General features: G+C 39.7%; 1 protein-coding gene across 2 annotated transcripts in view; it reads left to right on the top strand.

Annotated features, from left to right (window-relative positions):
* Positions 1–17,388, top strand: part of AFAP1 (actin filament associated protein 1) — a 64,241-nt gene that overhangs the window by 35,592 nt on the left and 11,261 nt on the right. For both annotated transcript variants that reach the window (XM_010583499.1, XM_010583498.1), the window contains exons 6-11: positions 2,525–2,617; positions 4,127–4,211; positions 7,461–7,610; positions 10,935–11,146; positions 12,635–12,780; positions 16,334–16,451. In XM_010583499.1, coding sequence (XP_010581801.1) covers positions 2,525–2,617; positions 4,127–4,211; positions 7,461–7,610; positions 10,935–11,146; positions 12,635–12,780; positions 16,334–16,451 — 804 coding nt within the window. The remainder of the gene's footprint in view (positions 1–2,524; positions 2,618–4,126; positions 4,212–7,460; positions 7,611–10,934; positions 11,147–12,634; positions 12,781–16,333; positions 16,452–17,388) is intronic.

The following is a 17,388-nucleotide window of genomic DNA, read 5'->3' as shown; positions in this document are numbered from 1 at the left end:
TATTTGCTTTCTAGTTTTGGAGCCATTGAGATATATTTACTCATATTTTCACACATTTCATTGCAATGGATAAAAGTTTGCTGACCTCCTTTCCCCATTCTCACTCACAACTATTTTTTAATGAAAATAGTGATCTTTTGTTTTCATATGACTCCAGGAGATGGAACATAGAAAAAATTGACAAGAACTCTGAGTCTTGTGATTGAAATTATGCAAGTTGGCAACACTGGTGGAATGTTTTATCCTTAAAATTTTGAGTTAAAGCTATAAGCATGAGAAAACCACATTTATAATGGCAGCTGTCTGCAAACATAATTATAGAGAGTGCATCCAGGCAACCATTATACATTAAAGGCATTTCATCCCGGTGAGCTGTAGAAGTATGAGTTTTATGCTGTGCATCGAACACAATTATATTGCACATAGAAGGTGATGAGCAAGTCTTTGCCAGTGAACCCCCTGAACCCAAATGAAGTGTTGGATCCTTGAATATGCATTTACTTTAGATCTTGCCACAAACTTCCATTTGATAGTGTGTCATTTTTTAAATCAAAATTTAATTACAACCCAATTAAACACTTTAACTTCTCCTTAAATATGTGAGGTATGATAAGAACCGGATTTACTTGAGTGCATGACTTTGCACATACTCTTCAGTTAGTGCTGCCAAATCATTTCCCTCTGTTCTGTCTGTAACTCCCATTACTATCTGCCTTTGCCAAAATTAACTAACTGTGTGGTGTGAGCAGATGCTGAAAACATGAGCCATTGAATCAGGGTCATGCAGGAGACAAATGAATGTTCCCAGAAACTGTACGGTCACATTTCTCTAGGAAGAAAACAGCGGTGTATTTACACCATACTGAGGACCAGCAGTTGAAAATAAACCAACACACATTTAAAAAAATGGGGATTTAGGGCTACGTTTAACTCTGAGGGCCAAATGCTCTTCAACAGATATATCTAATTTTCTGTTGTAAAGGACACCAAGTGCCATGAAATAATGTGCTTATGTTTCTGGGACAAGACACGGGGAAGTTCAGACAGTCAAGAAAGGATGCTGAAGTGTTTTAAGATAATAGCTCAGAAATAAAAGTGTAGGTTCATTTCCCTGCTCTGCTTAGATTTTTTTATGTGACATTGAGTGAGCGATTTCATCTTTCTTTTGTTCCCGAGTCCTCCGTCTGTAAAATGGGGCTGGTGCTCTTTATGGCATATATTGCCTGCAATTTATGATGTGCTCATGAGTTGTAGCAATAGGGTCTTTGTAAGCCCGTAAACATTTGATTTGTTTAGCTGCACCCTTAAAGGGAACTTCAGTGCTGTGAAAGGACTGTCTGGTGCCGTCTTTAGCTCTTTAATACTTCCCACATCAAAGTTGTTCAGTTCGAAACTAAAAAGATGGTGTTTGTTGTTTTGCTTTTCCTCTCCTTGAAAGAAACCTGGATTTTGACAGTTAGCTAATTGCTGTTTTCCCTGGAACTAGGAGTTCTCAGGCCAGATCCTCCTCTCTGCCAGCCAGGCTTGCTGTAAACAGTGTAAAGGGAGGAGCTGGATATGTAAACACGTACATGTACATGTAAAGCGGAAAGCTTGGATGTCTAGCAGTAATGCTTCCAGCAAAGTAGGTTGCCTTTCTTTCTTAGCTCACTTGGCTCTGCAGTCCTTGCATGGCTGTAATCAGCAGCATCGAGCTCAGCACCCCCTCGGCGTGAGTCCGGATGGAGAGCTGGGACCTGTTCTCATCAGCACAAGCAATTTCAGATTGATAATAGGCTGGTGGTAACCTCACCACAGATGAAAAACTTAATTATGCCCATGGGGAATCATCAAATGTCTTCACTCATCATTTATTTTTACATTTACATCATTACAGGTTTTTAAGTTCTTCAAATTCTGTCAAAATCTCAGTGAATTCCAGGTTCTGGATTTTTCTTTAACTTTCTAAAAGCAAACCATGCCATTCCCATTTCCTACAAACACATTTACAATTACTTTGACCTATACCTTTATGTCAATGTGCAAGTATAATACAAAAATGCCAGGTAATACCACTGTGCAGTATTAACTCTTAAGTCGATCAGCATTTCATTAGTTCTCCAATAGCAAAAAAAGAGCAGCTGGGTAGTGTATTATGCAAAACTCTTGTCCTTTGACTTGCGGGACCTTGGATTTAATCCCACTTTTTCATCATCATAATGAAAATAATTTGGTGGTGTCAGCTCAGTTCATATTGCTAAACTAGCACATGGAAATCGGCAGCACTGTTGGTTTCTTTACTCAGGAGAGCCTTGAAGCTTAGCTTGTCTAGAAGCTGAAACCTTCCACCTCTAGACATGATGTCTCCTCCAGGTTGTACTCAGGGAGGCAGTGTGGAGAAGTTGGTGTAGTGGCAGCCTGCCTGACACCTGCCAGCCTAGTAAATGTCTATGTGATTCTCCTTCCCATCTCTCTTCACATTCATATATATTTTCTCTGATTTCTATTTTAGTCATAATTAATAAGTTTTGCCTTGTCTCCTAAGGTTATAAAAGATGTGTGCAGCAACTGTACGGGAGCTGTAGACTCCGATGGGCCATTGTCTAGTTCTCCAGTACACAAGACAGAGCTGGAAAAGGTAAAGTTATCAAAGTGAGGAATGCAAAATTCTTTATGGTTGCTTATTAAAGAGGCACCACTAGACACTGGATGTAGATACTTGCTGACTTGTGCTACTGTTCTAGGCTACTAGTCCCTGCATTGTTTTTGCTTGTGGGGGTATGTGCACACACCCTACAGAGTTAAGACTTCTGCCACGACTGCTCGTTTGGTCACGAGCAACCAGCAGACTGGCTCGGATCCATTAGCAGCTTCTCTTTAGCCATTTAGGAGGGTGCAGACTAAGCAGGTCTGATACGTGCGCTGTGATGCAGAGACGCTTTCCGTCAAGTGCAAAGAGCAAGCAGAGATGTGAGTCTCAGGGAAGAAGAGCTGAAGGTTATACAAAAGTTTTAAGGCAAAGCCTTTTATTTTGGGGCATTTAGGTTTTGAAGGGCTCCCTGGGCATGCTGTGGTCACCGTTTTGGCAGGCCCTTTCAAGCATTCGCGCCTCAGTACAGAAGCTTGGCTATTCACATGTGGTTGTCTCTGCTGCCTTGACTCAGCAGGGTACGAGAGCAAGAATGAGGAAAGAGAGCAGCTGGGCATTGAACGATCAGTACGTTACCGGCACCAATTTAAGCCCCCGCTCCCTTAAGGCATCCATGTGAGCAGACCCCTTTGCAGGCCCTGCTTAAAAGTCCCACTGACAAAAGTTTTGTCACCAAATTCCTGATGGCAAGTTCTACAGTAGTGGCTCTGCACGTGGGAAACGAAGAGCAAAGCATGTTCCATGACAGCTCAGACCTCCTGATTTCACAAGGCAAAAGCTGTTCTGTTTGTGCCCTTGCAGACGCCTGCACAGTATTAACCAAATAAAATGTCATAAAACAGTGGTTTTCTAAAATGCACGCCATAGGAAAGTGTAGCAAAACTTCTCATTCATTTCTTTTTATGATAATCTGTACATCATCTTCATGGCTGCACCACTCATGAGTAATGTGGTTACCAAAACTGTGCTGTCATAAGCTCTATACTGCTTCATCCCGTATCTCCTACACAACCATTACAGAATAATCAGTGCTAAAAATATATTTCAAAGCCTCTTTTTTGCACATATTGAAGCACCTTATAGGAATGCACTGTTTTCTGATAAGTTGTAATTGTAAATGCATATATGAAGCATTATTTACAGAAATAATTTAAAAATTATTCTTATGTGATCCCTGTAACTGTTCATTGCTTAGCAGATTTAATAGCAACATTTAGAGTCTAGAAATTCATTAAAAATATATTGCATAATAAGAGGTAGTGAATTATTATTTCACTGTTTTGACTACGCTTTCAAGTGCAGACCTATTTTTGTGGTTTCTGTACTTTCCTAAAGCCTCTAAAACCGGATTTTTTACTGTCTTCTACTTGTCTTCCAAGTGGATGAGAGCTTGAAATGTGTTTTGTTCCATAGTAAGCATACTTTTAAATTGACTCATGACAGTTCATTTGGCGAAGGTGCCAACATTGGGTGTCAACTAATCTCTTTGCCCTGCAGAAGTTGTCATTTGAGAGGCCAAGCTCAGATGGGGAAGGTGCTGTGGAAAATGGCATCACGACCGTGTGCAATGGGAAAGAACAAGGTACGTCTCGGATCCAGAGATGCTTGTGTAAATAATATGTGCATATAGGGAGAGATAGGTAGTGAAATACCTGGCCTTTGTCTTTTAAAAATAGGTAGTAAAGTTTTTGAATATTTTTATTAGGATTCAATTTAACTTGAAAGCTGAATTATGTCAAGAGTAAATCCTTAAAATTTTGCAGTAACAGAAGGCAGTTGATGTTATTGTGCAGGTAAAATCAATATAATTAGCATAAAGAAACAGAATATAGAAATTTTGACTTGGCCTTTTGTGTGTTCAAAAGTACAGCTCTTCAGAGCTTGGGCGATCACTATAGGCAACTAAGAGTTGCTTTTAGTAACTGTAACTATATAGTGGCAACATAAATACTGGGTGTATAGCTTCTAAGCAAAAAAAGCTATCATTGAATGCTAGAAGGAAAGAATCATGTGTACTTTATATATATATGTGCATATACATGCATATGTATGTATAGACACATATATACAGTTTATATATGTGTGTGTGTATGAACAGATATATATATATAAACTCTTATGTATGATTATTTATATTAACATACTAAAATGTATGTAATCATGTAATATCAGTGGGTTTGTAAGTATATATGTATATTATTTTACATATGCTACTTTGGAGCCATGCATGTTTTGTAGTCCTTATAATCTAACAAAGGCAAATCCCAAACCCAGAAGGAATTTTGTTTGATCGTTTGATCGTTTAGATAAGACATTTTTCTGCAGCTGTCAAGATGAAGGGTAATGTGAGCTGCAGTGAGCACAACATCAATACTGGCCTTGGTGCCAGCGCTGTCTCGCCTTTTGACTCATTTCCTTTATCTTCTCCCTGGGTTGTTTTCCAGCATTTCCTGACTGTACAGATCTCTGACATACCCAACAGTATGGAACAACGTCAGGTTTTGTGGTTTCTAAAAGTTGTGGTTCATGGTTAGATTTCACCCTATAAAATCTTCTATTAAGCTCTCAAAAAGCACGGTACTGTTTTAGTCTCAGAAACCTGCTGAGAAAAATCTGTGACCCAAGAGCTGTGTTGTCCATGATGTCCAAAAGTGCCTGATGGCTCAGGTGCCCCACGGGAGGCACGCTGATGGAGCACGCGCTGCTGGAAAACCAGCCCAGCTTAAATGTCTCAAGGAGACTAATTAAAAATACCAGTTGCTTTTGAAAATTGTGACCTTCAATATGTAATAATAAAAATAATAGGCATTAATGACTGCAAGGAGATTAAAATACCCCGTGAATCATTTAAAGCGTTCTGGATGAAGTTACACTATTTTTTAAGAAATGGATAGGAAACGCTTAAGGGAGTATATGGGCAGGGAGACTCCGGAGAGCGGTCGTCTCCAGCTGTCACCCACTGGCCAGCCTCTACTCTGCTCTTAACCAGCTGCTCATTTTTCTGTGGGGAAGGAAATGAGAAGAAAAAGCTTTAGTGAAAAAAGTCAGTGGCGGTCAGGCAATCGGTGTATTCTTTGGACTCGAAAAGATTAAGTCATGAAGGCCTTATTTCTGCTGCCTCTCAGTTCTGCAGGAGAATAAAACAGCAGTGTGAAGGGAAGATAGGACAGAAAAACAAAAGGAACCCACTGAAATGGGCTTATTCCACTGTCTGTTCATGCTCATGAGAATGATTCCTTTGGACTTCTGTCTCAGAGAGATGAGTTTTTCTCGGTCTCTGGCTTTCTTCAATGCTTTTCAGGTCCTCCCTTGGGCAGGGGCTGACATGAGCCGACGGGGCGGGTGGCCTTCCTCCCTCGAACATGGGAGCTCGTTGTGTGTTTAGAGAGCACCAGATAAGTTGTGAACACCCTTCCCTTAGGAAGAGAGAATTAGACATTTGCTTGCACATGCATGTCGCTGTATTGGAGATTGCGGGTGAACAGCTACCCGCACCTGAAAAGCTGCTCTGCCCCCTCAGCACCGCATGCAGCAGGTGACAGATATGTACAGTCTTGGCTACAGATACAATTTCTAAATAATGTTCCATGATTCCCAACAATTAAGCTAAATATGATAAATTATTGCATTGCGAGTCCCTAACTGCTTCTCTATTTTCCGTGCATTTGTCTTCCTGGTTCATCAATTCATATAGTCATTGCTCGTATGAACATTTTCTCCTTTTTTTCCTCAGTTTACACAAGTCCGTAACCACTAAATGTTCCCTGTTGCAAAGGGAATTGATATGTCGGGGATAAAGTTACAGCAGCTCAATCAGTAACTGTCCTAAATGTATTTTTCATCAAAATCATGTATCAGGGCAAGTTGATAGATATTTTTCCTGCCCTGTCAGTTAGCAGAGAGACTTCTGCTCTATTGATGGAATTCAAATTAGGCCACTGAATGCAATTTCTGAAAGTTTATTTCAGTTGTTCTGTTTTGCAAATAAAAGGTCTTTTTTTCTGATCCTGTTTAATCTTAGAAAGTTTTTTTTTTAATTCGTTAGGATTTTAGTCAGGTAGGCACTTTTAAAAATTACATCCATAGTCCTTGTCATATTACATTCAGCAGCTCAACATGTCTCAGTGCACAGAGCCGTAATATTACTAGTGTCATATTAAGTTAATGGAGGCATAGACTGGATGTTAGCAAAATACCTCTTTTCAGCAGAGCTTTTTCTTTCCACGGCCTCATGATCACAAAAAGTACCAACTCCTAACCACTGAATGCTTATACTGCTCCCACTAATTTCATTGTTAGTGGTTAATTTATAAGCCTTGTCTTTCTAAAAGGTCCATTGTGATAAGATACCTTAACCAATTGTACGTGGCAGGTGTATTTTGCTAGGCAAGCATATTCTGTTTTTGTTGTGTACTTAATTGTTGAAGTATTTTGAGGTAAATGTTTAGGAACAACAAAGGATCATCTGACTGGATTTTTATTCTTGTGTTTATGAGCTAAATTTATACACAGGTACCTAGTCATACTGATAAATTAGATGATGACTGCTGTGCAAAGAGAATTCCAGCTTGATTAGATTAAATTAAATTAGAAGCTTGATTTTTGTTTTTATTATCCTTCTGAATGCCATGATTTTTATAGCACAGAGGTTATTTATAGGTATCTGCATTAGAGAGGGCATATAATGTTTATCTCATTGCAGTCTGCAACTTTTGTACAAATGTTCATCTTGCATAGGATTGTTTGTCTGAACTACTATTTTTATTCAGGTTCTCTCTATTCATTGGTTAATTCAAACACACTAAAATACACACTTTTGCTGTCTTAATAGTGAAGAGGAAAAAAAGTTCAAAATCGGAAGCCAAGGGCACCGTGACTAAAGTAACAGGGAAAAAAATAACGAAGATCATTGGTTTAGGAAAGAAGAAGCCATCAACAGATGAACAGACCTCATCAGCTGAAGAAGATGTTCCAACGTGTGGTAAGTGATTTTTCTCCTTGAGTCTTACGAGCACATTGCAACTAAAACTTTATAAAATTCTAGCCTAGAAATTCCTCTAAAATTGCTTTTACTGCTGGAATTCTTCCCCCAACATCAGAAGGATGCACTCAGACCGAAAGAGGAGTAATCAGGAGCTCATCATTTGGAAAGAGACTAAAAGAACTTGACTTTTTAAATGAAATGGTAGCACAGGCTCAGAAGGAATATCATTGCTCTTTGCAAAGGTGAGGGGGAAAAGTGTGGACAAAAAGCAGAAGGAAACAAGAGCTGTTTTCAAACAAATTAATATAAAAGGAGTATAGGCTGAACTATAAAATAAATTTAGGCTAGGTATTAGAAGATGGTTCTTGGGAAGGGATCAAGTCTTTTATGATGGATCATGGTGAGGTTTTGCAGGATAGCAATCAAGACAGCAGTAGACTGGCCTCAGCCAAAGTGATTTGAGTTTAATTGTGGGTTCCTAAAGTGGTACATATTGGGCAAAACTTGAATGAAGTAACAAATTTCTGGTAAGCTATTTTTTCCTAGTGTTGATCACTCCATATGACAGCTGTAGTGCTTGGCAGCACAAAGGAAATATAGAAAAAGGCATGCAGAAAATGCTTAACTTTTGTATCTTAGCTGTTACTGTTTGCTCACAATTTAGGACTTGGTTCAATGCACTTAGCTGATGTCCTCACAGCTCTGGTATTTTCAAACAATGCAATGTATTTACATTCTCCTGTTTGCCTTTTGGTGCTCCAGTATTAAGTAACACTTCCATACGTGAATAAGGTTGAATCCACCCTTCTCCCAATCCCTTCCAAAAAAAAAAAAGAAATTCCATAGGAAGAAAGCTGTGAAGCAGTTGCGCCGGATTCTGAATTTGGATTTGCCTTTTCCCCTTAAATTGACTAGGAATGCTTTGGGAAACCCAGAAATCTGTGATTAGGCAGCAGTTGGCAGAACTCATCGGTGCGTGAAACGCGGTAGATGCTTGCCCAATGTGAAAGAAGGAGAGCCATGGACCACCAGCGAGAACTTCATAGATCACAGGTGGCTCTCCAGCCACACTTTGGGAATCATTCACATAAGCAATCTTTGATTAAATAAGTGTGTGTATATATATCTATATATCAGCTAAGTACAGATGTGATTTATCAACCAAAAGAGCAGCTGGAAAAAAGTTCTGTCTAGCCAGATGCAGTGTCCGAAGCATCTGGCTTCCATAAAAGCTCAAACTTCCGGGGTCTCATACTCCATTGGTTATTCTGTATTATGTGAGACGTTAACCACAGCTGCACAATCTAATTCCTAGTATTTCTGTCATTATTTCGGATATGGACATAAATATAGTCATTACTATTGCTGCATTTGGCTCTACTCAACGCCACTTGCAGATTTTATAGGAAAATATGTAAGTGTCTAGGCTTTGGTCATTTCAGGAAGTCTTTGCAGAAGTTTCTCACCGCCAGAAATTTGGCTCAGTTCAATGCCCTCTGGGAGGCTGCTCCATAGTTGAAGGCTTTTACACTTGAGAAGGCTCTGCCTCCCATGAACAAGGGGAAAGCCCAGTGGGGCTGCGAGGGACACCCAGCTAGAGTGGAAACTAAACCCCACCTGCGCTTGGAGTCACGGCAAAGCTCTTCCCTACAGCATCACTGGTCTTTGACCACCTGGGCTAAGCTGAAGTGCTAATGCCCCAGCTGGGAACACACTCAAGACATTTTGGTCATGTCAGCTGTTGAAGGTTTAAGTAGGGATATGTGGGAGGAAAAGCATGGGATCCTGCTTCGTTCAACTGAAGGAGGCTGGTTTGGAAGAGCTTTTCGGAGAGGTGCATTGGGAGCGGAGGGGAAAAACAAGTACTGTCTGAAAAAAAGGACTCTCACTCCAAAACAAGCCAGCTGGCTTGCATGTGAAGGGATTTTCCATTTCTAGGGATTATAGTATAAGGCACAGCTATACGGGGTTTTGTTACAGGAGGAGGGAGAAGAGCTGGAGAGTGTGATCATCACGAGGAGCCAAAATCAGAGGATTGTGCACATCCTCCTTTTTTTATGGCACCTTCCAAGATGTGTGCAATTCTGATGTGCTGTATCCTGTTGGATCAAGCTTTGACATTGGAACCATAATTTTGGAAGGGAAATCCAGAAAAATTAATGATAAGTCATAGTTTTAATGAAAACCAAAGAGATAGCTATCCAACAGGATTAAATGAAAATCAGACCTGAGATAGAAGACAATTTTTTACATGAATTCTGGCCTGTGCAAGATACCATTTGTTTCCCTCCTCATAGCCTGTTTGGAAGCAGCAACATGCTGAATTCATGTACTGTTCATAATGTAGAAGCAAAAGATACTTTTTTTTTTTCCATTCCCAAACTAAATAAGGCAGAAAAAATTGGGCATTGGCTTGATTTTAAGGTTTGAGTTTGGCATAATTGTGCAATGGGTCAGAGAAGGAAAAACACAAAATACTGCCCATTTAATGATATTTTATGCCTAGATACTGTATCCGATATAGAGCATGATAAGAAAAGTGTTTTTTTTTTAAAAAGGCAATTTGTTAATGAAATTTTGATTTGTTGCAAGAGTACTGTATTATCCCTGGGGAAAAAAAATACCTTTGTTTAAACTTTTGTCTTAAAGTTTAGCTAAATTTCATATACATTTACTTCTTGAATTTTAAACCAATATTAATTTTATTTTTATTGGCATCAGTAGCAATCTTTTAAATTCTGCTTTAAAAGTGTTGCAAACCAAACGTGCACTTCTTTCTAAATGAAATCAGAACATATAACATCAATCTTTAGTAGGTCTTTAAAGCACTGATTTTGGATGTTACAGAAGGTAGCTCATCGCCTAATTATATAATATGAGCTGTGATTTTCTCAGAAAATTTTGGTCAGCCGCATTTATCAAAGCCATTATGCATGGAGAAGGTGGGTCTTTTGTGTGAGCACATCAGCTGTGTACATACCTTTTTATTACTGTCCCTCTCCCATTCTTACTAAAGTCTTGGGGATCTGTGTGCTTCTGCTTATCCAGCTGCTGCAGTTACTAACACAGAACAGCCATTTGCACATGAGCAGGATCACATCTTTATATGCTTTTTTCTAGGTTATTGGCACAGTGAAAGTTTTCATTAAAAGAAGTGGGGCAGGGTCATTTACTTGTCTTCCTAAAATCCATCTGGACTTTCTATTGTAAGAGGAATAAGTTGTTTAAGTGCTAGCATTACATTGAAAAGTAAGTTTCTTTTTTTTTTTTCTTTTCAAAAAAAGTCAGGAGTAAGATATCTCATGTTTCATTTTATTGCAGGATATCTCAACGTGCTCTCAAATAACCGTTGGCGTGAGCGCTGGTGCAGAGTGAAAGATAATAAACTAATTTTCCACAAGGACAGGACAGATCTGAAGACGCATATTGTTTCTATCCCTCTCCGTGGCTGTGAAGTCATCCTGGGACTGGATTCGAAGCATCCCCTGACCTTCCGCCTGCTCCGAAACGGGCAGGAGGTCGCTGTGCTCGAGGTGCGGTGGTTGCTAATGGTTATGACTTGTAGGAACACCCACAAGCTAAATTAGAGAAGCACTTTCATACAACCTGGCCATTCAAAAAAAAAAGTCTTTGGAATAATATTATTGCAGAGCTGGATAATAAATACTGGAAGGAGAAAAGAAATATTAAGTGTTGTAGGCAAAGAGAGAACTGAGATTTAATGCAGTTCAGAAATCTTCTCAGTAAGATGCTTTTCTCTACATTGACCTTCCCTTGACCTGCTACTAAAATATCCCTGCTCCTTCTCTAGGCACACTTTTACATCAGGGAGATAATTACTTTGGGTAAATAACTTAGTAATAATTAAAGAATGGATCACTGCTGATGGGAACTCTAGAGCTCTTAACTCTCATTTGTCTGCTACTTATGTGAACTCCTTTTGCTCAGTCTGCGTCAATATTAAGGTAATTCTGCAGTAAGAAAATGTTGTGCCAGCAACCTGGTGAGCCTCTTGACACACCACACATGTACACGCTGGCACACTGCTCACACTATGAAGGTCGTACCTTCATCAGTGTTAGGTGGGTCAGAATTTTTTGAGGGGCTTTATTCATGGTATTTTGGAAGCTGAAATGAGAAGACACTTAAAGCCAAGTATAATGAAGGTATAGGAGGAGGCAACCTGTTGCTTTCAGTGGCAGGACGGACACTTTGACCACTTTGGGTTTCCGACTGCAGGTCACGTTAGTCTCCTGTCCTTGCAACCAGGCCTGATATATGTGAGCAGTTCAGAGAAGTTGAGAAACTAGAAAGCAGCTCAAGGAACTGTGAAAGGCAATGAAATATTTAAAAAGAACAAGAAATTTAGAAACTGCACAGTTTCCTTCCCCACCCCTTTTTTTCCATTATTTATTTTGCTACTGTTTAACTTTGCAATTGGTGACTTGAAGCAAAATATGAAAAATTTATCATTATTTTAATAGTATTCATGTTTGTACTTGTGCCATGAGGAAAATGAATGCCATCATCTGCACAAATGTAGAGGAATTTTTCAAAATACAACATTAAAATTTCTTCTACTATTTCATTTCCCTCCCCCCGCCTCATTTCTACTTAGCACTAACATTTTCTTCTCAGGAGTCATGCTAACTAAAATCCCCCGGCCTAGCATAGGGAAATAATTCTGTTATAGCTTTCAATTTTCTGAAGTCTAAAATAAGCATGACTTGAATCTAAATCCACTAGCCTTAAATGATTATTTTTTCTTCTTTTTTGGAGATTGCCCACTTTGTATTACATCATAACTGATGAGCACATAGCTTACTTACAATGCACTCCTTCTAGTAAAGCGGATTTAATAAGAAATCCTGGGGTTTTTAGGAGTTCAGCAGAGAGAAGCCAGAGCCTCTCATACAATGTGGTAGCAATTTGTCAGTCAAGAAGAATGCACCGTTTTGCAGTAATGCTCAGCTCAGTGGCAGAGTAAAGACCTGACCTATGTTCTTGCCCTCTCCTCGCAGGCATCCTCCTCCGAAGACATGGGCAGATGGATAGGAATTTTGCTGGCAGAAACGGGGTCTTCAACAGACCCCGGAGCTCTGCACTATGACTACATTGACGTGGAAATGACGGCAAGTGTCATCCAGGCTGCAAAACAGACCTTCTGGTGAGAGGCGTTCAGCTACCCGGTGTTTCCAGTACTCTGAGAATTTATATCCGTATGTTAACTCTGGTGCCAAGACAGCTTATCAAAATCCACCTCCCCCTTTGCCAGATATTGAACTCCTGAAGTGCTTCAGCATAGCAGCATGTTAGATGTGTTTATGATTATCCTGTTGGCATCCTGCTAAGTTCTGTAAAAGATGCAGACACTATCCAACTTTACTCAAATCTTTACTCATTTTTTCAGCAAGTCTCCATATCAAATGCTATATTTTAATCTTTTATTTTGCCTGAAGACTTAGAACTATCCCTGGAAAAGGACAAATATGCCAAAATATGCAGCTCTGTAGTTCACGTTTATCTATTGGCTGTATTTGCTGTCCATCTCCCCAATATGTACAGCATATATTGGCTGATAATGCTGAACACTAAGAATGTATAGCAAGTTTAAGTCTTGGATAGTCACATTCTCAGTGTTTCCTTCTCAAGTTCTTTATGATTAATTAAAAACTTCACCAAGCTCACACCAGTCCAATTAATTTCTGGGTTTTAATTTAGGAGGTGGAAATTGGGAAGGTGTCTAGGGCGCAGCACAGAAACTGTTTAAATTGCAAATCACTGCAGTGAATTCCCCATTACTGATCCTGTGCTAAGAAAAGTAATGCATACTTAGCATATATAGTGATTTACATGTTCAGATCAGTTTAGGCATTAAAACAGTCTTTGGTGGGAAAAGACTGTAATTTTTCCTTGAGTAGATGAGGTGGTTTAGAAACGGGAGTGAAGGAACAGTTGGGACAGTTGGGTCTGCCCTGCTGCAGACGTTCCCTGTGGTTTCCTGTGGTCAGAAAGTGGGTGGCCTCAGAAGACAGCTGGCAAAGGCGTCATACCTCATCTTGCTGCAAAATAAGACTCCCTACACAAATTTGGAATTTGTGTGACTTAATACATTAGAGAATCACACCCCATCTGCCCATCATAACTTTAAACAGACTGAAAATGCAAAAAAAAAAAGGCAAAAGCTTCAGAGTTTTCCAAAAGAAGATTCTCCTGCCATTAGCGAGGTGTTAAGAGAGCTTTAACAAGGGAAAATGTGCAGCTTCATTCAGGATCTGGTTTGAATGACTTCTGATAGAAATCAAAGTGAGTCAGTGTTACCACAAGCCCAGTTTTGTGAAAACCTGATAATTTTGATAGAATCAAAATGCACTTAGCTTACAGACTTATGTTAATATTTGTTTTGAAGTTAATAGGGCTCAGAAATTTATCCTGTGTTGACATGTATTTTTGCTTCAGTCAGCATCTAGCAATAACCACATTTAAGAAAGAAATAGAATGAAAACCTTTTCCCTCCGAATACTGCATGGCTTTCCTTTTCTGAACAAATGTGATATTAATTGGAGCCAAGTGAAAAAACATATGCAACTAGACCACATGTTAGAAAGGAATGTCAAACAACTTGCAAAATAGCAGAATTCCCCTATTAAGAATTAGTTAAAATTCATTGGGTGTCTTTGAAAGACTGTAAGAGCTTGTTGATAAGCAACTCGAGTAGTTGTCTGCTGATTTTCAGCTACTCCTAGAAAATGAGGAGAAATTACAGTCATACTTACGTGTTAATAAAGTACTATTGTTGCCCTTTCTAGAATGAATATCAGTGTTCCAAATTAACTGCAGTTACCATTAAAGCTTTGATTATCGCACAGTCCCTTCAGAATTATTGGTTATTTGTTTCCTGAGGCTGATGCTTTGCAGAACGATCGGCTCTTCATTAATAGTCCAATTGATTTTCTTCATCTAACTCATTAGGCATCTAGGAAAGGCTGAAGAAAACATGCTTCCAAGCAGGTTTTCTCCATTTCCTTCCTCATCTAGCAGTTTCAGAATACAGTTAACTTATATGGATGCATCTGTAAACAGGATTTATAAGGCTTAGTGAAATAATGCTTATGAAGTGTTTGCAGACACTTAGATAAATCTTAGCTTCCTTTGGTGGTGGAAATAGTTACTACAGGTGCATCAGTTGTCACTGATGAATATCCTAGTTTTCAGACATGGTTGTTATGCATCACTCTCATTGGAGCTACTTAAATAGAAAGAAATAAAAGAACGACGCCAAATGCAGTCCTTCAGACTAACCAGAAACACTTGAGTAATGCTCTTCATTAAGAGGAACAGTAAACAAATGCAGTCCTTTAATAATGGCTAATATAGTATGAGATACGATAAAGTTAAAAACATTTTTATCATGGGATTTATCTTGGGCTTTTTGTTGTTTGTTTGTTTGAAGTAAGAAAAGCTTCTGTCTAATGATTATTCCACCCCCGCGCTGCCCTGAAAGGCTCACACCGAACTGGGCAGGTTCGTCTCTCCTGTGAGCCCGTGTCTCCCGCGGCTCAGGTGAGCCACACTTGGATGAGGTCTGTCTCCCTCTGAACGAGAAATTCAATGGACTCCATGTTATTCCAAAGCCAAAAGAAAGCAACTGTTGAAACCACAGCATTCTTGAGCTCCGGCCAGGGCTACAGAAGACCCTCTCTGCTTTAGTAGGGCTTTATCATATTTTATGAATGTCAGCACAGAGTCTGAATAGTTCCATTGTTTGGGATGGAAAGCTTTGTTTTCCTATTCATGTACACCTGAAGCTATAGGAATTATTTGGCATCTCACTCTATACCTCATTCAATTTCAGCAGTTGCTATGAAGGAAAACTTGCACTTGGGCATGATTCTGCCACTTTCTGCGTTGTTAGATCTTTGCAAGCCTGTTGTAGTCTATGATATCTTGCACGTGTTCTGCAGAACTCCAGAAAAACAAGTTACAATGTTGATTTTGGGGAGCGGGGGGGGGGGGAGAAATATATATATACACACACCCCTTTTGAAGTTTCCAGAGGACTCGGATCCATCATGTGACACAGAGCAAGAATGAGCATGTAGAGTATTTGCATGCACAATTACCCAGACGGAGTTAGGAAGCGTAGTGCCATTGTGCACACTCTACCCAGCTGAAAGTTCCAATATGGAAACGAAAAATTCCCAGATTTCAAGGAAGTAATTATTCAGGAAATTTTGATAGATAAGTTAACTTAGATTTCAGCAAAGTTCCACTTTTTTTTTTCAGTTTTTGCTGGATTTGATTCTTGTTTCTCCCAGTTCCTAAGTCTGCATACCCCCTGAGCATGCATGCGCCCAGAAACACCTGCTTCTTCCCAATGCAGACAACAAGGGAACTTTTATGGGACACTGGCAAGCTGGTTTATAACATAGATCAGCAGGTTCCCATGTAAACATGCCACTGAGCAGTTACAGCTGTTGCCCTCCTGGGTTTCACAGGGGCCTATCCCCAGTGTGAGAATGGAATACAGGAACGTGTGTTGTAATATTGGCTGCTAGCAGCAACATGTGAGTAGCAAAAGAAGAAAAACTGTCCTGCAGAAAGTGAGAAGCTATATGCTTCCAGGCTACATAATCAGATACAAGGAACATACCACTGAATCACCATTTAGACTTAGGTTCAAGCGCTGGTTTTTATTATTTTTATTTTGCTTTATTCAGTTTCATGAACAGGCGAGTTATATCTACAAATCCGTATCGGGGAAGCACTGCCAATGGCTACGCCTGTCCGAGTGGAATGGCACTTCATTACGATGATGTTCCCTGCATAAATGGATCGGTAAGAATTGAATTTGCACAGAACAAATGGTTTGCATGTGTTGAATGCATGGACATCTGAAAATTATATTACCTAAAAAGTCCCACTGGGCAGTTTCAAAATGAACTCTCTTTTTTTGATTGGGGGTTGCAAACTTCTCTCACACCTTCAGAGTATTAGGGGTGTGGGACATACTGTTTACATTAACCTGCCTGTGAGCCAACGTGCATTTAGAAGGCAGTTGCCTGTTGACTATTTGTTGCCAAGTCCTTGAATATAATACTCACTTGAGGGGGTATTTTTTAGATCACACCAGGCCTGGCAAAACTGAGGACTCGGTTACACCACTTTGTGGTGTCTGTTGAAAAAAAAAAACCAACCCAAACACTTCTCAGTCCACGGGGCTGCATTCCTCATGACAGCAGGTACTGCTCATCCCAAAGGAGAACCACAGTGGTCACTTCCACCTTCATAAATTGCAGAGCTGATCGTAGGCAGATGTGTAATAGGTTTTAACACATAGTGGATGTTAACCCATAGCAATATGTGGTCCTCCAGAAGATTTATAGGGGAGCTACAGCCCGTGTCAGCTCTTAATTTGGGCTGCTTCATAAAGGCCCCCACTAAGGCCAAATGCAAGAGAAATTCAGAGTTTCAGAGTGTGAAGTGGACTGCAAATTCAGTCCTCCATCATGTCTTAGTAATGTCAGAAAGATGGCAGGAAGCCCCTCCTGGGAGCACCACACGACCACATATGTGGTGAGTAGTCTCTATGTGTAGTTCTTGGATGTGCTCGTGCCTTTGTATGAGTAGTGTACTGCCACAGCCAGGATGGATTAAGGAAGGATATTTGGCAATGAGGTTGGTTTCTTTTAAGATTAATTGAATGAATCACTGGAGTGTTGTTGTTGAGCTTTCAATTTTTCTGAAAAAAAAAAAAAAAAAAAAAAAAAAGGGG

This window comes from Haliaeetus leucocephalus, unplaced genomic scaffold, assembly GCF_000737465.1.
Source record: "Haliaeetus leucocephalus isolate CR32 unplaced genomic scaffold, Haliaeetus_leucocephalus-4.0 Scaffold906, whole genome shotgun sequence".
Lineage (NCBI taxonomy): Eukaryota > Metazoa > Chordata > Aves > Accipitriformes > Accipitridae > Haliaeetus > Haliaeetus leucocephalus.
Note: the sequence above shows the minus strand (reverse complement) of the source record. Positions and strands in the feature narration are given on the sequence as shown.